At 40.3% G+C, this 20258-nt stretch overlaps 3 protein-coding genes across 4 annotated transcripts in view; 1 reads left to right on the top strand and 2 right to left on the bottom strand.

Annotated features, from left to right (window-relative positions):
• ppp2r1bb (protein phosphatase 2, regulatory subunit A, beta b) overlaps positions 1 to 1521 on the bottom strand; it is a 13865-nt gene extending 12344 nt beyond the window's left edge. The window contains exons 1-3 of the mRNA XM_086216207.1: positions 1344 to 1521; positions 610 to 700; positions 411 to 511 (exon numbers count right to left, since the gene is read on the bottom strand). Of these exons, the coding sequence (XP_086072333.1) occupies positions 411 to 511; positions 610 to 700; positions 1344 to 1421 (270 nt within the window). The 5' untranslated portion in view covers positions 1422 to 1521. The remainder of the gene's footprint in view (positions 1 to 410; positions 512 to 609; positions 701 to 1343) is intronic.
• A 1244-nt stretch (positions 1522 to 2765) lies between these two features.
• On the top strand, positions 2766 to 4406 carry med29 (mediator complex subunit 29). Its single transcript, XM_086215168.1, has 4 exons — positions 2766 to 2972; positions 3120 to 3178; positions 3279 to 3363; positions 3949 to 4406. Exons 1-4 carry the CDS (start codon positions 2808 to 2810, stop codon positions 4174 to 4176), a joined length of 537 nt encoding a protein of 178 aa, XP_086071294.1. The 5' UTR covers positions 2766 to 2807; the 3' UTR covers positions 4177 to 4406.
• A 1642-nt stretch (positions 4407 to 6048) lies between these two features.
• Positions 6049 to 19014, bottom strand: mlf1 (myeloid leukemia factor 1). 2 transcript variants are annotated; one of them, XM_086216208.1, is made up of 8 exons: positions 18597 to 19014; positions 16940 to 17099; positions 10810 to 10854; positions 9850 to 9933; positions 8958 to 9086; positions 8327 to 8486; positions 7725 to 7860; positions 6049 to 7594 (listed from the first exon to the last, which is right to left on the bottom strand). In XM_086216208.1, the coding sequence occupies exons 1-8, from the start codon at positions 18644 to 18646 to the stop codon at positions 7528 to 7530; spliced, it is 831 nt and encodes a 276-aa protein (XP_086072334.1). In that variant the 5' UTR covers positions 18647 to 19014; the 3' UTR covers positions 6049 to 7527. The 2 variants fall into 2 exon arrangements, with proteins under 2 accessions (XP_086072334.1, XP_086072335.1); XM_086216209.1 differs by lacking the exon at positions 10810 to 10854 and having other exon boundaries at positions 6051 to 7594; positions 18597 to 18758.
• Between the last annotated feature and the right edge of the window lie 1244 nt (positions 19015 to 20258).

Genomic DNA, 20258 nt, shown 5'->3' on the forward strand with positions numbered 1-20258 from the left:
ATGCAAACAGATAATAATATAATAATATTAAATGTCTGCATACTAACAGTTTTAAATGATTGATCAGTTTATCAATTAATGTGCAGTCCAACTGCATCATTCAAAACACGGTGTCAAAGATGAAATGTATCATGCATCTAAATGCGAGTTAAAACACATCAGTTGCCAAATTTACATAATATACAACGCTCTAAATTGGGGTATTGAAGGTATCATCCATCAGTCCATCCAATAATACATTCAATTCCTAGTATTATTCCTGTATTTGCCAAGCTCTAAGTTGATCTTAAAGATGTGCCTTTTTTTTGTCTCACAACAATTATCACAGCAAATCTGTTCAAACACACAATAGACAAAAAAATCCTTTTTCTTTTCCATCAACAAAAATAACTTATTTAAAAACAACTCACAAGCAGACAGTGGACATACTCTGGCCCTCCCACCAACATAGTGAAATTGCCAAGCTGCTCAGCCAAGGCCAAGAGGACCTCATCTTCATCATAGATGGTGTCTAAGTAGTAGAAAAGATATTATACTTCCAAATGCAAATCCCGTGAGAAGAATATCATTGCATCATGCATGTATTGTGTAGAAGGACAGACAAGTTACCTGTGAGGAAAGGAAGTAGTTCAGTGCGAGTCCTCTCGACACCAAGGGCCAGAGCAATAGTGGACAGCTTCTTAATACTGTTCAGTCGTAGCTGTACCAAAATATAATTAAAATGTATTAATTTAGAAGTGTAAGTGACAATAAGTAATCTTACTCTGTCAACCTGACGCAAATACATTAACATTTCTAGATGTCTATATGTTACCTCAGTCAACATCAGCTTCAAATGGCGGTAAAGATTTAAATTGAACAAAACATCGCATTCGCAATGCAAACTAAAAATTCGATGGAAAAATAGAAGAACTGTTTTTAACCCAATACGGCCTTACACATTCTGCTGTTGTCATTGCCAACTTTATTGTTAGCCTTATAGCTATTTGGCTAACGTTACTTGAGAGGCGTTTTGACGCCAGTGGCGAATAACTAACTACTTTTAGTTTACCAAATTCAACGGATTGTCTGACCATTCTGGCTATTAGATTAAGTTAGATGAAGATAACTATGATAACCGTTACTACTATTATCAATGACTGCAGTAAATCATTACTATAAATCAAAAATAGGGGCCAGGGTGCGCCCAGCAGAAAATCGTGATAGGCCTTGGCCAGGAACCTTAGCATGGTTGCTAGTTAGCCAGTTAGTAATCACACGTATACTAAGTAAAATCTTTCAAACGAAGCTTAACGGTAAACTGCATTATAAATGTCAAATTCGGAGGGAGCTAATCTTCCTACCTGAACATCTTCATTGCGAAGTTCATCAATGAGAACCGCGATAGGGTAAAGAGAATCGTCTCCATCAGCTCCAGCCATTTTGGATAAAGTTGCAATAACCGAATGGCGCTTGCTGTTGTGCCAGACTACGGGGTTTCTGTTGGGGCACTGCGACTGCGCATGGCCCTCCTTCTTTGCCTCCTCGCAGAGCGACTGTTGTTGCGTTCAGGAACCACGGGAAAGGGAAATGTCTGTCTGTCTGTCTGCTCAGGAAAAACTACTTCTTCTTTTTTTTTTTTTACTGCGTTAGTTTTATTAACAAATACATTTATACAGGACAAAGCTGTTCAGCCTTGGGTACAACAACCAAGAAACGTAAAGCAATACAAAGAGACCTTCACTTAAGACAAATAATCCAAAAAAGAGAGAGAGATGAAAAACCATCAACCACATAAAAACTTTTCCAAAATAAAGGTCGTTTTTCAGGCTTTTGGGTTTCTAAATCTATTGATGATGGTGCTGTACTGATGAAGTTCCTGTAAGAAAACTGTAAAGCTTAGTTTGCTGTCGGATGATTTCCTCTTATGAATATGAAATTTGCCTAAAAATAAAACAAGTTGTATAAAGAAGATGAAGTCCTTTTTGATTTGGTTGTCATCAAAATAAAGAAAAACATCCTTTTCTTGCAGATGTAAAGACTGTCCTGTTTTCCTTTTGATAAAATTCTCCACGTTGGAACAGAATGTTAGACTAAACAAGCAGTGACAAAATAAATGTTCGATGGATCCTTTGATCTCGAAAAACTTGAATCGTACCGATCAGCCAAAAACCATTAAAACACCTGGCAGTGTTTATATTGATTCGCCTATCCTACAACGATTCATACAATATCAGATGAATCATACAGATTAATTGTCACGCATTTCATTGTCCTCGAAGGAAAATGACTATATGACAGACGAGTAAATAATTTAATCATTTCTCTTTGAGGATTATAATATGAGGTGCTGTTGAATGGTGCTAGTTTATAATGGGATCGGTTCCTAAAATGTTGCCACCTTAATTCATATAAATGTGATTGACAAAATATTAGATACACCTTTTAGAAATGTAATACAATTTATAGATTTTGGAAAAGCTCCTGAAACTTTCACTTATGCTCTTTATTTAATATATTCATTTCAGAACTCTTCCAGCTCCCTTCTTTAAGTGTCTATAAACTTTGTGTCTTCATTAAAAAAAACAAAAAACAAAAAAAAACAAAGAACAAAACAAATTGAATAGGAAAAAGTGTCATTTTAAAGTGATTAATTTTATAATCAGATTTGATTTCAAATGCTTGGTTAACATGAAATGTTTCAAATATATTCTTCTCAACACGACACAAAGAAATTAAAAATAAATGGAATGCTTTTACGATGCAAACAACGAACCGGATATGCGAGCGTTACTCTATTTCCGGTTTATGAGTCGCACTCGGGCAAGATGGCGTCTCAACAGCAGCAGCCCAGTGGGCCGATTTCTCAAACTGGATTACAACAGTCTGCCTCATTACAGCAACAACAGCAGCAGCAGCTGAGTCAACAACAAGACTTCGACCCGGTTCATAGATTTAAAATGCTTATTCCACAACTGAAAGAAAGTCTACAGGTAAATTAATTCCACGTCAAGTTAGTACCTGGAATAACACAAAGCAGGTGAAGTCGGTGCACTAACGAGTTCTTTGATCAACATCTGTTTCTGCAGTGATAAAATTACAGATTTGGAATAATGTTGATTTAAGCTATTTTCCAACAGAACCTAATGAAGATTGCATCCTTGAATTTGGCTCACAACACAACAATAGACAACGGCATGTAAGTACCTTATTTGCAGCATTAGATTGGGAAAGAAAGATCATTTTTTCAGTCATCTTCCAAAAAAAAAAAAGAGTCATATTTGTCTCTTCTGCTTTAGTAAAAGCAGCGACGCCACTGTCCAGCGCTTTGACAAGAGCTTGGAGGAGTTTTATGCCCTTTGTGATCAACTGGAGCTGTGTTTGGTAAACCTCAAATCCACATTATCTACTAACATATTATGATAGGACAGAAGCTGTGTTTTATATATTAAACTGCTCAGTGACCTGGTCCCATTTTAATGACGCTTAAGTGTCATCACAGATGATTCTAACTGAACATTAACATTTAGTTGGTTGTGAGTGAGACACCATCTTTACATAGATTTTAAACAAGGTGCAAAAGACTCAGTGAATTTCTATCACATTTAGGTTTCCATGGTGCAAATGGAATTCTCACAGGTGCATTGCTGTTAGATGGTATCTCCTGAAATTTAAAGATGTTTATACATCATTTCCATTCAAACAAGTGAAGATACATTGACATGTGCAATAATGCAAAATAAACAGTGTTTTAAGGAGATTTAGATTAGTTCTAATTGTTATTCGTCATTATTTCTCACCGTGTCGTCAAATGAAGAAAATTTAAAACACTTGGACCACCTAGGTTTTAAGACACACATCTTGTAAAAAAATACAAGAAATGTTTTGATGTCTGATGTACTATATGCAAGAAATGTACACCAAGTTTGAAGTCTACACAAACTTTAAGTGTTTCTGTCGTTTGTGCAGCGGCTGGCATACGAGTGCCTCTCCCAGAGCATCGACAGCGCCAAACATTCACCGAACCTGGTTCCAACAGCCACCAAGCCAGACACAGTGCAGACTGAGTCCATGTCCTATGCCCAGTACCTTGGCATGATCAAATCTCAGATCTCCTGTGCCAAAGATATCCACAATGCTCTGCTAGAGTGCTCCAAGAAGATCGCAGGAAAAGGACAGCCTCAGGGAATCATGTAGTCCTTGGTTGACTATCCCAGCTCTTTATGCATCCCACGTCACACTTTGGACTGTCCCATATTTACATTTTCTTACATGTTCTTCACCTAGATCCCGTTTCTTCCTTAAGAACCAGTGTATTTAGTTTTTGTTTCAAAGATGACCAGCAGGTGGTGACAGAGTTTGAGCTGCCTATTCAATATTCACTTTTGTAGATGATTTGTATGAACTATTAAAACCTTTATTGTAATACCAAAGTTGTGAAAGCATGATTTATACTTGCTGGGATGCCAATGTAGATGTAGGGCCTGTAGTGTCTAAATAGAATGGGGGAATTACATACATTTATATACTTCTGCTTTGACCGGTTGGGGAGAAAGAGAGCAGGAGAGCGGGGCAGAGACAAAGACAGATAATGGAGGACAACAGATATACAGAAGGAAAGAGAGGGACAGAGATAAAGAGAGAGAGAAAAGGTAGAGACTGATGGACAGACGGGGACATGAGTGGGTGGAGCTACGGGTGGCAGCTTGATCCTCTTCAGGTCTGCATCCTCCTCCAGCAGCACCTGGGATCTGGGATAAGGGGAGCCGGAAGGCTCTGGAGAAGAAGACGAGTTAGTAATATGTATGAGTATGATTTATGGATGACAAATATAGGAGGACAGAGAGGAGGAGAGCGAAGCCCAGTGCACCATGGGAGATCCCCCAGCAGTCTAAGCCTATAGCAGCATACGTAAGGCATCCTTTACATGACAAGGAACAACAAGGTGTCCTCTTGAAAAAAAAAATGTGTAGATGTACACAGATTAAAAGTAGAGGTATTTATCCCAGAAGGGCAGTGTAAAATCAGTATCCTGGTAAACACTGATAGAGGAGACAATGTTGATTTCATGAAGCAACAGGACAGTGGCCTGGAAAGCCACCTGCATAATTTTACAAGATTTCTTTTTATTTCCATGATTGTACAAGACGCTGCACAGTGGTGCAGTGGTCAGCACTGTTGCCTCACAGCAAGAAGGTTCTGGGTTTGAGTCCCGGTTCGGACGCGGGATCTTTCTGTGTGGAGTCTGCATGTTCTCCCTGTTCCTGTGTGGGTTCTCTCCGGGTACTCTGGCATCCTCTCACAGTCCAAAGACATGCAAAGGGGACTAGGTTAATTGGATACTCTAAATTGACTGTAGGTACAGTATGACTGTGAATGTGAATGTGGTTGTCTGTCTCTATGTGTTGGCCCTGCGAGGGACTGGCGACCTGTCCAGGGTAAACCCCGCCTCTGGTCTGAAAGCTGCTGGGATAGGCTCCAGCCCCCCGTGACCCTTAACAGGATAAGCAGAAGAAAATGGATGGATGGATTGTACAACACATTTCCTCCTATCTCACGTCACATGCAGTACCCTGAAGCATGCTCTTCAGTGGCTCCTCATCCTCATTTAGTGAACCTACAAAGGGTTACGTTTTGTCTGTATGCTTTGTGTTCCTACACTAAATGTCAAAATTTTGACTTGGATCCTTGTTGAGCTGTACTTTATAGGTAATATATCCCTCTTATCCAGTGAAGAAAGGCATGAATATAATCTGACACAAAAGCATCTGAATGGGGAGCCCGGGGTGGATTTCGCAGCTGTGTTAACTTTCAGATGAATCTGAGCTGCTGATTAGTGTTAAGAGTCAAAAATGTGACCTGAGGACAGTTCCAAACAGGCACAACACCGGGTTCTCTACAAAATATACTGCACTAACAGTTGATGAAGAGATCAAGAGCTATTCGGTTGTGGAGTCTAACTTTCTTTCTTGCCAGTGCTTATAAAGGTTCCTTTGTTTGAGAGCTGATACAAAAAACAACACCAGATTCATGTTATTTTTAAATTTTTATTGTTAGATGACAGTCTGTGCTGACAAACCTTATTTTTGAAGCTTGAAAAACATATACAAGAACAAATTGTAATGAATGAGAATCGAGTTTGTGCTCTGCAGCACTGAGTTCATTAGATGAAAAACAATCCCAACAATAAAAAGGGGAAAGATATTAGTTTGCTTTTTACAAAGATTACATTAGTTAAAGTATGTCAGGTACTACACAGTACAATTACAAACAAGATGTAGACCTCATCTAAGTGCATTAGTGGTTTTCAAATAAGACAAGTTGCTACAATGTGTCTAGTCGCTTTTGAAAAATGTTATAATGTGAGAAGCAGACGATACCTTGAGCAGAATTCAAACTGTTCTGAGTATGGGGTTTTCAAAGACTGAGATGGTGGGCGTCCCTTTTGACAAAGTTTGGAACTAGTTAAGCTCCTGGATACATTAAAAGCTTATTAAGTTATTTCATTCCATAGACAGTTGACTAGCTGGCCCCATCGGCTTAATATGACTGCTTTATTACCCTCAGAGTACACCAGCAACATGAAATCTGTCCTGAGTCATTTATCACACTCTTGGAAAGTAGGAAAAACGTTAAAATTTCCCCCAAACTAAATTCTCTCTGAACCATAACTTCAACCACGTCCCGTACATTTAGGCTGTTCTACACAATGTTCGCCCATTACGAATATTCTTTCACCTCCAGTCACCGAGCCTCCCCTGAAACCGTCTCGAGGCCCGCCTCATACTTTGAACACTTACTCTGTTGACCTTTCAATAAGTAACAATATAGAGTAAGTAATGCCTCTGACCCTTGATTACAGGCTAATGTATTCCTCATGATGCATGGGCATATTCATCTTTTTAAACTGACCCCTTTACTTTCCTGCAGAATGACCCTTTGTAACTCTATCAAGATGTTCTGCAGCCCGTCAACTGCAAAGGTTAATGGTATGAAAATGAACAGGCAGAAATTGGACACATATAATTCCTGGCTTCCAGACAGTGCCTTCCTAAACCTGTATGCCACGACCCATGCTGAAATTAACTGGACATTAACACAGGAATTTTGGAATATTGAAGCGTTTGGGGTGTAATTCGTATCAATTTGAATATCTAATGCTGAGCAACCATTGGAATTTTTCAAAACTCCACACCCCTCCAAACTTCGCAACCACTGCTTAAATTAATGTCATTTCATGCAATCGCCTGGATGTTCTGACTATCTAACTGATAAAGCAAGAAATCTCTGTCTGTCATTCTGTCTGTACATCTCAATTAACTCAGCAATTCTTCATCCAATAGACTCAAACTTGGCTCATGCACTTCTGGTTCCTCAAGGCTGAAGGTCAAAGGATCCGAGATGACCAACAGGATTGTGGTACTGATAGTTTTGATCCAAGCATAAGGATGATGGACAGAATTGTGGCTAGCTAAGATGCTTTGTGATGTCATTGCCTTGACCCTCAAACAACAAGTGCTGCACTTTGGCATAAATAGAATGATGATTTTACTGCTTTGTGGAGCCAGAGCCTCCCATCTGGCTTTCACCTGCAGCTTGGGCCTGTGGTTGTTCTCTGTGGAAGAACAAAACAAACAAATGAATAGAATACCATGTGTCTGTTATCAGTAATAATCAGTTGATCCTGAAATATGAACAGTATTTCATCTTCCCTAGTACATGTGGTCCAAGCGTGAAGTACCAACCTCTGGGCCTGGTCAGAACTGGGCAGGGCCGCCCACTGAACATGTCGCCGGGGGGGCTCCAAGCGAGACATGGGGGCAGATGGCTGAAACTTTGACAATCCCTGTTGCCACTCGTCATCAAAAGACTGTGCTTCCGCTGGAGGTGAAAGATGAAGCTTTTATTAGGCAACACTACTGTTATACAAACATCGAGAGTGTGAAACAAAAAGGATAATGATCATGATGTGTGACCAATTAAATACTGAGAGAATTACAGAAACCAAAAAGGAAACCCTTTGGTGTTTCTTCTAAAAGCATATTGCATATATTTTGTGCCTTACTTAGAGGAAAAACATCTTGATATTACATTCACAAGGACTAATGACCTTTGACCAACAAAATCTATTCAATTGTGCATTGAAAATTTCTCAGTATGTTTACGAGAATGGAATGCACAGAGAAGTAAAAATAAAATGTCTCCCAGGCTTATTAAATAATCCCGCTTAGATGTAATTAAGTGTTTGAGGAGGAATGCATGAGAATTGGTTTTTGCATATCTGTGGGGGGTCAGAGATCAGAACATAGATTATAAACTGCACAGAGTCTGTAAATCACTAGCATACATTCATCCATATTCTGGAAGTCCTGGTTAAACTCCCTCTCTCCTGTTTTCTTGTTGAATTTCTTCTCAACAACATGGCCCCTGTCCTGGATGTGGTGACCAATGGACATCTGCTGCAGACCACTTTCTGAGTCTTTCACTGCTCGCCTGGTCTCCTTAATCTGCCAAGAAAACATTATGAACCCATAAGGATATTAATTCCAACAATTCACACATGTGCAGATTTGTTTCACACTCATAAAATATTAGATAGACAATTTGGAGCAGGCAGCAAGGAGAAGCCATCTACTAAGTGTAAATTAGTGTTGTTCAACTCTTTATTTCAATTAATATTGCCCCCTGGTGGTAAGACAGAGTGGAAGTGGCAGACAGGTGGACTGTCCCGATGGGACGGGTGGGTGTTTGACTCGTCAAGTGTGTCTGTTAATAAACGTCATTTTACGGCTGCATTCTGTTGAAGGGTGCCAGTTTCAGGACCATCTGTCATGTACACATCTGAATGATTTGACTGATCAGCAAAGGGATCATTCACACTAGGATGTTCCAGCAGTGTGATGTTAACATTATTTATCGATCTATCGGTCTTACTCTTTAATTCAAGTGCATTATCACACATCTGATGGGGTACTTACACCTCCCGGGGCGCGACGTGTTGAGGAGCTTGCCTGGAAGACCTTCGGAGGCTCATCTCCAACCTTTGAATATGTCATGACTGATGAGGAGCTAAATGAGTGAGTGTTTGAATCCATTCCCGTGTTCTCCTGACACACACACACACACACACACACACACACACACACACACACACACACACACACACACAAAATAGATGTTTCTATCTTCATGGAAACCCATCATTTCCATTAATATATTAATTCATTCATATGCAATACCTACCCCCTTACCCTAACATTAAAGGGGCATTTCAGATTTATTGTAATGAAATTGTATGAGATGGTAGGGTAGGGGTCTTACCATCATGAAATATGGGTCAGCATGACAGCTGGGACCAGCATCACCTTGAATTATTTTACTCACCATACAAACTTTGTCCGAAAATAAATGTCCTTGAAAATGTACCAAGTATTTCTATTCTTGCCACTCACTTCATGCTCTACAATTTTTTGTTGTAGCACTTCCTTGTATTCCTACACAGTGTATTACTCTGCAGCAGCACTTTACCATTCAAACAGCTGATCTGACAAAGAAATGGATGTCTGATGAAGAAAGAAAAACAGCCAAAATGTTATAAATATAGTTTACATGAAAATGGATATTGATTTTATTTAGGGGGGTGTTTGGAGCTGTTCCCAGCTCTCTATACCGAAGTACTGCTAACCCACATCTATGGAAGGTAAAACCTGTACTGTGTATGACTACCTCATACAACCCATCTTCAATGAATCTGAAATATCCTTTTAACCATCACCGTAACCCTAAAACCAGTTCAAAACGCCTTCCCCAACAGTGTTTTGAGGAAGCACCAAAGGAGAAAGAAGAAAAGACAAACTTTTGTGAACTCACAAAGTTTCTGTTCATCTCATCCATCCTGTTCCTCATGCTTGCAGTCAGGCTGTCGAACATACCAAAAGGGTTCCGCATCATGTCCTGCACGGACATAGAAGAGTAGCTTCAAATGTCACCTGGTCAAATGGCACTTCCATGCAACAACTCCATCATTTGTATAAAAATACTGCACTTGCGTGAGGGTATTACATTTGGTCAAGATGCATCCCTCTTTGTGTGTTGTTCTCGACAGTGTGAGCAGGACAGTCAAATGTCATTTATAACAAAGCATGCAAAAACTTGTTCTTTTTTATTTTTGTTTTTTAGGTGACTTTTGTTCTTTGTGTTGCTTTACCAAGAAACTGCATCTCTCTGTGTTCATCCATTTTCTTGATAACCACTCATCCTTTTGACTTCAAACTTGGAGAAATATCACTGTATTACAAAGAATGTGAAGTGCAGAGTCTTATGTCCTTTGGGGAGCAGTTGTTTTGAGGAGAACCTTAACCCTGTGACGGCAGTCCAGACATTCCAGTCTTGATAGACTGATCCATTATAACATCATTCCAATCCATGCTACAAACAGAACACAAGCATTGCAGCTAATGGTGTGTTTACAAGAACTGGGACGCAGGAACTTTCAAACCATTGAGGTTGGAGAATACACTGAACACCTGTTGAATGTGGGATACCCAAGTAGGAGAGTGGGGCATTTCTGAGAGCTCAGCGATGTTGGTCTGATATCACCTGACATGGCAGCAACTGTGGCGTGAAAGAAATGTTCTTCTTCATGCGTTACAAAGAGTTGAAAAAACATTCCAGCCAAAAAGCCCCATTCTTCTTCAGAGGGTTACCCAGCATCAAATCAATAGGCAAAAGACAGAGAATGTGTTAGTGTTAGAGCATGTACACAGCAAGTTTTGGTTTAGAGGACAAATCTCATGACAGCAGAGTAGCACTGCAGACGGGCCTACTGACCGTGCTGTCAATGCTGCCAAAGGGCATCAATGAACGGCTCATATCCTGAGGAGTCACACAATATCAGTTAGGTCATTATCATATAGTACAGTCATAGCACGTTAAAACATGAACTTTCACACATAAAAGAACAATTTTATTGTTTGCATTTTTGTTGCAATTTTTTCCAGTGAATTTCCAGCAGAGAGCTGGTTTGTTGTTAGCTTGTCTTACATCGGTCACTAAGCCTTGGACCTGCTAATCAAAGCTCTCCACATGGCGTCACACGCAGCCCTTCAAGGCCATGAACCATCTACAAGATCAAGCACAGACAAGGGAGGAGGGAGCAACCTGCAGCCTTCAGTCAGACGTTGTGTTCTCTGGGACAAAAACGCAGGTGTTTACAACCCTGCAGCCTTGGATAAACATGTCAAAAGCTATCGCTATGTGTGTATGTGTGTGTGTGTGTGTGTATGTGTGTGTGTGTGTGTACTTTCTTGGGGTGTGAAGTGCAGGGGAATTGTGCGTAATCAGTGGGGTGTTGAATGACTTGTGTGCCATGTGTAATTGGGTTGCATTGCCAGAGATTATCGTGGGTTTAACACTGAAACTGAGCTTTATTCTCGGAAGGCTGTGGAAGGCTGGACGGACAGCGACCTAACAGGGGTTGAAGAGTCCAAGGCTGCACTCTCAGCTCTTTTCAAAAGGTCAAGCTGATGTAAAACACTCCTGACCACACTTGTCTATGAAGCCTCATAGCCAATTTTATCCCGGAGTGGCATCTATGAACTAATAAATGCCAGTTACATATCTGACAAGATTATATTTAGACTTGGCTGAGTTGAGTGGAGGATAGATTGAGAGTACAAAATAAGGAACCTACACCCAATGGACCGTAGCATACTATTTCAGTCTGTTGGGACCACTGATTGACATCCTGCTCAGGAGCTTTCGTATGTTGCTCCATGATTATGGATAAAATAAGAAGAAAGATTTTCCCTCTTAGGGTGAAGATCATGGATATCTTCAGTATGAATGGCTGTCCTTATTTATCTACTCCAGAAGGCAGATGCAACAAAAATAAGAATGGTGTCTGAAACAGAGCTTGCTGTTTAGCTTAAACTTAACAGTTTCATGACACCAAATATGAAACACGGATGAATGCGTTGAGGGCCATGGCACCTGGTTTGATTTACGGGAGTTTTAATATCTAGTCATGACTAGAACAAGGTTGTCAGAATGCACCTGAAATAATGGTGTGTGTCAAAATGATCTATCCATCGTCTATATTTTTTATCATATACAGGATCACGGGGAGCTGAAGCCTATCCCATCATTAAGAATCCTAAAGCATTAATTCAGTCAGTACACTGTACACTGTACAAATACACTGTCAAATCTGATGTTAAGTGTGATGGTTGTGTATCATCAAAGCCCCCTAATGACTTGAATTCCTGTGGCCTGCACATGTTAACTTCTGGAGAAAAGACAAAATGACTGGGTGATGGTGGTTTATTCTGTTTTTTGAAAGTTGAGGGGGTTAGGGTTAGGTCACAAAACTCTTTAATCTCTGACTTTGATCTCTGTGTTCTCAATTTGGTCTTTAACCTTGATCTGTGTTGTCACATCTCTCTGAAAAAGTTCAAACTTGGTACTTGACACGCAGAGATTTCTTGCTGTTTGGATGAAAAGGATTGTGGTCAACAGAAAACAATGCAAGGACTTTGGTTCCATCCTCTGAAAATACATTCTCTGCAGTTTTTGGAGTGGCATCAACTGTGGTGGAAATGCATGTGCAGTATGTGCCGGTGTTTATAGCAGTTATGGGGTTGTTGCATGTTTCACTGGGGTGTGTGCATGTGTGTGGAAGCAGGGGGGTGCAGGGTCATCACAGCATATACCACCACTGCTATACATTATAGCACTGCTGACATACATGTGTGAGATTATATGGCGGGGATTCTCTGTTGCCGGCACAGTGGTGCAGTGGTCAGCACTGTCGCCTCACAGCAAGAAGGTTCAGGGTTCGACCCTCAGCTCGGGCACAGGCTCTTTCTGTGTGGAGTCTCCATGTTCTCCCTGTACCTGCGTGGGTTCTTTCTGGGTATTCCGGCTTCCTCCCACAGTCCAAATACATGCAAATGGGGACGTGGCTGATTGATACTCTAAATTGACCGTAGGCGAGTGTGAATGGTTGTCTGTCTGTATGTGTTGGCCCTGCGATGGATTGGATTGGATGGGTTCTCTGTTGATGATTTCTGTGAGTTTACAGCTTATCATGTAATGGTGTATGGGGAAGTTTATGTATGTTTCTTGGGTTACCCTGGGATGGTGCTGCAACTGGAGCAAAAACACAAAGGCTTGCAAGGGTCTTCAAAAAGTCTCCACGGAATGAGATCTTTCTTTTTGAAACAGACTCAACTAAGTTCGTTAGATTCCTCATCTTCTCACCGCCATCGGTAGGGCTTTTCTCTAGATGAACTGGGTTGAGCAAGCCCGATGGTCTGACAATCTGAACTTGCTGCTGCACACTCTGCAGGGACGTGTACTGTGGGATTTAAACTTAAAGTGGGAAGAGAGGAGGTGCTAGAAAAGTAGGACTACAAGTAGAATAAATACCTCCACTGAATTGGAGGCATTTTGTTAAGTGTTTTCTTACTGTTGACAACTAAAGAAATACTATGACACCAAATCTGGTTGTATTATGTGATTAAGGTTGAGGAAACAGTTTATTTCTTCAATTCACTCTGGCCATACAACCTTGTGAAGCCCTTCCTCAGCCTCACTCAGTTCAAACCACAGAATCTAACTTTGATTGATGTTCGATTATTATTTGACAGTACTTTTATACAACAAAAAAAGCTCTGATGATTGAGAGCTTTGAAATGTGATAGTGAAGCAGCGAGTGGACACACTCAGGGGACTGAGAGCTCATAGATGCCCTGGAAGGTTGGCTGACTTGTTTTCCCACCAGGGATCGAATGCATGTGCATTTCTCTTTCTGTGCCAGCATGCTGTGACTGGGTGCAACAGTGTTTGTGTTTCAATACTGTCTGCATGTGTTTTTTGCATGTGTATGTTTGTGTGCACATTTGTTGCTGTGATATTGGCGAGCAAAATGAGAGTAAACTGTCTGTCATCTAGCTGCTAATTCAGCAGTGCTGCCAAGGCACGTTCTGCCAAACAGATGGACCAGAGCAACAATGAGAAAACAGAGTGTCCATGACAGCCACGCATACATGCATTAACACTGCCAATAACAAAGTGGCAGAGCTATGAACACTGTTGGTATCACAATTGCTCCGTCTCCTCAAGTAAGTGAAAGCAGAGTTTAGTAGGGAAAGAAAAAAGTGGATCCTAACAAGTGTGTCCTAATCTTACCATACAGTCCATTTTCTGTTCCACTAAGAGTACAAGACATTTCACATCCACAACTCTTCTCTGATGACTCAAGATTAAGGAGTCAAATGTTGGTCCTTTCCAAGTAATGAATATTTTGTTACTCATTCCTGTAACTTCAAGCTGTGACCCAGCTATTTATTGCCGTGTGACACAAAAACGGAATTATTCATCATAAAAACCATCTCCTCCTCAGAGTAGCACATACGAAATCAAATCTATGTCATAAAGACTGAATAAGGTGTTTGGTTGGATATTTTGCAGCGTGGCTCCTTGTTCACTTACGTCACTGAGGTCATTAGTCAAGTATTTGAAGCCTCTCCTCAGCTGGCATTAGGTAGTTGCTAATTAAGACCAATCCAGTTGCTGGCTATCAAGACTAGGCTTCTGATGAAAGTCATTATCAAGGATAAATATATACAGGCCCTCATGAGATGGTGGGATTAAAGCAGGCGACAGAGACTAAATTTGACTTAGCAGGGACTAGTGCAGTGACCGAGTCAATAGCTGCCTTACTGATACTGACATTGCTTCATAATCAATCTCGCGTTGACATAACCACCACTGAGATGGTGAAAGAGCACAAGGAACAGCTGACAGACCAAGTTATTAAAAATAGTGGTGTTGTCCTCATTGTATTATTTTAAACTTTGATGCAATACCTTAAAATATGGCAACGCTCTACATAATTTTCTCCAAATTTTGGCCAGTCTTGTCAGTTTTTATTCAAATTTAAGCATCAACAGGTTTGCTAAAATCTTTTCAATAGGTGACAGCAGGTCACACTCAGACTTGCAAGTGTTCAGTTTAGGTGATTTGAGGGTGATTAAATGCAAAAAATCTCCACGAATCAAGCTAAACCTCTTGCCTGGCAGCTGTTAGGTGGGGCTAACCCAGACAGCAGTTACTGCCAACTTTCATCTATTTTTTGGTTATGTTACGTTTAAGGCCTGAGAGAGAAAGCGAGAGAGAGAGAGAGAGCGCAAAAACTCCAGTGAAACGCAAGGGATTATTATTCTGATTACTCAGACTGTTTTGGAGGCCTTAACATGCTCAAAAGCAAATGAAACTTTCCATTTGTACCAGGCCTTGTGAATATGTATATATTTTACAGGTTTCATACAAAGGTCTGCACAAACACTTCAACTGCGCCCCAAGATATTTTCAAAATAATCCTCAACGGTCGCTTGTTTGACATACATTTGCTAAAGTGGTAGGCGCATGGAATTACGAGACCTACAAAAAAGTCCATTGGTGCAATGATGTTAACCCAACAGGAAGTCAGGCATTTTGGTTTTAATCTATTTTTGAATACTTCTTGCCCTTTCGAGACATTGTACTTTAACAAGAAAGTAACAAAAATGTTACTGGTAAAGTTATATTTTTGTTCATTGTATATACATATATATATTTTTTGAACCAGCGTCGGCTGCATATAGAACATATGCACTAACCACTCAACCACCTGAGCAAGCGTTGTTCTTTGTATATTATTTGCGGGCGCAGAGGTTAGCGCTGTCACCTCACAGCAAGAAGGTTCCGAGTTCCAGCTCGGGCACAGGATCTGTCTGTGTGGAGTCTCCATGTTCTCCCTGTTCCTGCGTGGGTTCTCTCTGGTACTCCAGCTTCCTCCCACAGTCCAAAGACATCAAGAGGGGACGAGGCTGATAGATACTCTAAATTGACTGTAGGTGTGGCTGTGAGTGTGAATGGTTGTCTGTCTTTATGTGTTGGCCCTGTGATGGACTGGCGACCTGTCCAGGGTGAACCCTGCCTCTCACTCGAGAGCAGCTGGGATAGGCTCCAGCCCCCCCCCCCCCCCCCGTGACCCTTAACAGGATAAGCGGAAGAAAATGGATGGATGGATGGATGGATGGATATTATTTGCATTTTCATAATGAAAGATCTGCAATTCGTGACAAATTAAAGATGTTTCATATATTTTAGTCCACCCATGGTAACAGAGGGTTTATGTGGTCGGATCAGCAATGGTAGACTTGGTTAACTTGTGGTAAAAGGTTGGGTAAATCAGTGTCAGCATCATCCTTCCTGAAAACAAAAAAAAAAACCTGTCGTGCCCTAACATTTGTAGGTCAGGAAATGATTTGAAACTCCCACCACTCCAAGAATGGATAAGCATAACGAGGATTGATCTGGGAAGGCAAAACGTTGTCGACCCAAGGTATCCTGCTGGCTGCTGTCCTACCATTACGGCCAGGAAAAATTCAAAGCACAACGTCACTGAGGAAAAGATTAGACCTCAGCTACTCTTTAACCATCTCACTGAGACAGAACGGAGTTAATATTTACAGCTGTGTATGACATCCAAAATTTAAGGGGGAGAAATAACCAATACATTTCCTTCTTTCATCTTCAAATGAAGAACAGTATCTAAAATGAACTGTCATTTTTAGCTGAGCAGAGCAGAATTCTCCAGGGTCCTCTTGATGTGAGTGTTAAAGAAGTTTGTATTTGGAAGAAAGTACTGTGTCAGTTGAACAATGCACTATAAATAGGGCCCCTCAGGGCTAGATATAACTGTCCAGAGAGGCCAAGAGGGTTGCCCTTCCACTAAACCTGAGACCAACATGACCCCATACCTCAGTGAGTGGTGCTCCACTTATGCTGCCAGCTTCTACTACTGCCTTGGTGAAGTTAGCAGCCCTCCCTTACACTGTGCTTATTCAGTAGACAGTATTTCGGTTGTGTATTCAGTCCAAATATCTTCGATTCAAAACGTGCATATTCTCACCCGGTGTTCACCCCTCAGTGCTACAGATGAGCTGGGCTGTCCAGTCATGTCACCACGGTTTCTCCCATCTGTAATGCTTGGCATGAAGGACCCACCGAAAGGCTCTGAGAAGCTTCGCATCATCTGACGCATGTGATCCCTGTGAGCACGGAAAGGATCCCTGCACAGGAGTGGAAGAGAAAGAGAACGATTCTAGGGATCGTTAACATGGAACAGAAATACTTTAAAAAGCCTCTTTAACAGCACTTCATAATAAAGAATTACAAGTACGCTTCAAGTTCACTGTTTTCCCTTTAGGTGTACTGTATGTGGACTATTGAAAAATTATTTGCACTTTTGTGGAATAGAGGTATCTTTACATCATTTATTTATACTGGGATTAGATTAATAAGTGTTGCATTTTCACAAGAATTTAATTTTTAATTCTTGTTCAGTTTTGTTTGGCAAATTAATAGCATAATTTAAGGAGCGCCCCACCTTTTTTGGGTAAAAAAACCACACTAATTTAAAATATAGAGCTATCCTTCTCTCTTCTGTACACGCAGACCCCTAGTTTGCTTTGCACAGTGAATGGTAGTGTTGGCATACCTCCGCCAAGTTATCCAATACACTCTGTAGGACAGAAGACTATTTATTTTCTGGCTCTAGGGTCGGTGGCAAATCAACCATTTTCACCAAAATTAGGTGAGTTCTTCAACTGTTGATGATAGTCAGCGTTAAATGGTACTTTGTTTTATGGCTCTAGACCGAATGCTACTGTGACTTGTGGCTAAAACAACATTGTTTAATGGTTTTATCTTCATATTGCAATTTCTAACATTATGGCTAAAAGAAATATGGTGCATTTTGTCTGTATTGTCCACCCACCATCTGCACTACCTTGGAGTTGGTTTTTTTTTTTTGATATGGATGTTTTCAAAGAAGCCACTGAAATCAGTAGCACTCCTAAAATAATTTCAGCTACTCTTACACTCCTCTAGGAGCGGGGTCAAGCCCTCTCAGCAGGTGGTCAGTAATGTGACTGTAGCATGATACCTTCTCAAAAACAATACACACACTTTCTCTAAAGTGTAATGAGAGCTCTTTAGCTGTAATGGTAAATGCAGTATTGTTAAACCGAGCAGCTTTATAAAGTTGTTTGAGCCTATGCAAATGAAGTTACATGTGCAGACATAAAGTTGTGCAGCGACATGTTTGTGTAATAATAATAATAATAAAAATGATAGCAACAATAATAATGGTAAGACTTATTATTATTATCATCACTAGTAGTAGTAGTTGTAGTACTGCTGGAAGTAGTTTAGAAAAAAAGTTTCATTTTAATCCCAAAATTCTGTTTTAACAATTCTTGCCTTCTTCCTCAGAATTATGTTTATCAGAATAAAGTCAGAATGCTTAGGAAAAGTCAAACTCAGAATTTAATTTCGAAAATTCCAATTAACAGAAACCATTTCCACATTATAAAGTCACACATTTCAATTTTCAAAAAACTTGCAACCCCAGTTTGAATGTTATATTTAAAAAAAAAACGCCAAAGGTATCGTTTAAGGGAAAAGAAATCGTTTGTAGTTCGATTTCAATACATTTTTCTCTGCAAAATCCCACTAAATTGCGCCCCTGACTAGTCTATTTAATCTACGCAACAGCATCAACTCACGCAAAGAACGGATCTTCATCAAGTTCCCTGAAGCCCCTGTTGCCGAACATTTTCACGATTTTAAAGCTGTGAACAAAAAAAAATATAAGATTAATATATTTAAATCAACATAATAAAAATAATCCCAGCCAGCTCCGCGGCTCCGTATCGGTACTGTCACTATGGAGGCTGCCGCACCACACTCTCTGTTACACCACCCATGTGACGCCATGCCGGACCCTGATTGGCTGGTTATTCCAAGCTTTGAGCGCGTCCAGTCCGCGAGGCCTATAGTTGAGAGTGGCTGCCATGACAACTGAACTCCTGTTCTCGTATCTTTTTTTGTGCAGGTAATGTTTAAATTAGCTGTTGCTTTATTTCAACAGGTTACTTGTAAGTATTGCAGCTGGTTGTACCTGTCACAACCACAAACTCACACCACAGCTGTGGATAAACGACTGAATTACACACAAGACTGTACCAAACGCAGCAAGCACTCAAATGTGAGTTAATAGCCCCAGTAACATTCACAGTTCCATTTTTGTCCTACCTTCTGCATACCTTCAAAAATACTATTTATTACAAGATTACAACACCGACTATTTGGAAGGCTGTGTGTGTGTATTTGGAGGAGTGTGTGTGTGTACGTGTGTGACACACTGTGTCCTAGACTCAGTATAGGTTTACCATCTGGCTGTTCTACAAATAGTTCTCAGTCTGGATTCTACACTGCTTTGAATCTTCTCCCAAAATTAAAAGCAGCAGGACACAGAACAAAATAAACAGTAAACAACAAAGTCCAATCTTTAAGACTCCAGAATCTAAGTTCTTCTTGATACAGACCAGAGTTGATCTCAAAGTACCTGAGGGGCAGGCCCGATGAAGCCAGGACTTGAAGTTATTCTAAGTATTTTTTTTGGTCTATTTTTACCCAGTTTGGTACAAAAATATGAGTAAATATGAAGTGTGATTATGTCACACGGAACTATGGGATAGTTTTTTTTTTATCCTACCTACACATATTTAGTGTTTACAGTAAGTTGATATCAGCTATTCTAGCTAGTTGGCGCTGTTCAGACAGCAGAGGGCAGCGTGTGTGTGTGTGTGTGTGTGTGTGTGTGGGGGGGGGGGGGGGGTAGATCATGTAAGCGTGGTTCCGTTCGAAATCGCTGCCGCCATGATTTTAGGCTGCCTGCACCTTGACGGCTCCAGCCTTGACGCGTCTGATGTTTTTCAAACAAACTTTGCAAGGACACTTCAGTCACTTCAGACCAGCAGCATGGAGGAAGTTTATGGTTTTAGTATGTATTATCTTCTATGTTTAATAGTTGTTCACCATTCACTTCAGTGGTTTAGGGAGTGTAGCACCCTATAATGTAATAACTCCTGAAAATGTAATAAAAATTTGTACTTAACTCCATTGGAAATGTAATAAAACCCAATAATGAAATAAGGTATTACATTATCGGTAAAAATGTTAGACAATATTAGTCAGATTATTTTATTACATTATTGGTGAAGTTATTACATTATTGGGTTTTATTACATTTTCAATGGAGTTAAGTGCAAGTTTTATTACATTTTCAGGAAATACTACATTATAAGGTGCTACAGGGAGATTACTTCAATGCCTTTTCCTGTGACATTCCTTGAGGTAATTTTTCAACCAAAAAACTTCCATCC

The sequence above is a fragment of the Aulostomus chinensis genome, chromosome 10 (genome assembly GCF_037954235.1).
Source record: "Aulostomus chinensis isolate RoL2024-O1b breed Wild chromosome 10, RoL_Achi_v1.0, whole genome shotgun sequence".
Classification (NCBI taxonomy): domain Eukaryota; kingdom Metazoa; phylum Chordata; class Actinopteri; order Syngnathiformes; family Aulostomidae; genus Aulostomus; species Aulostomus chinensis.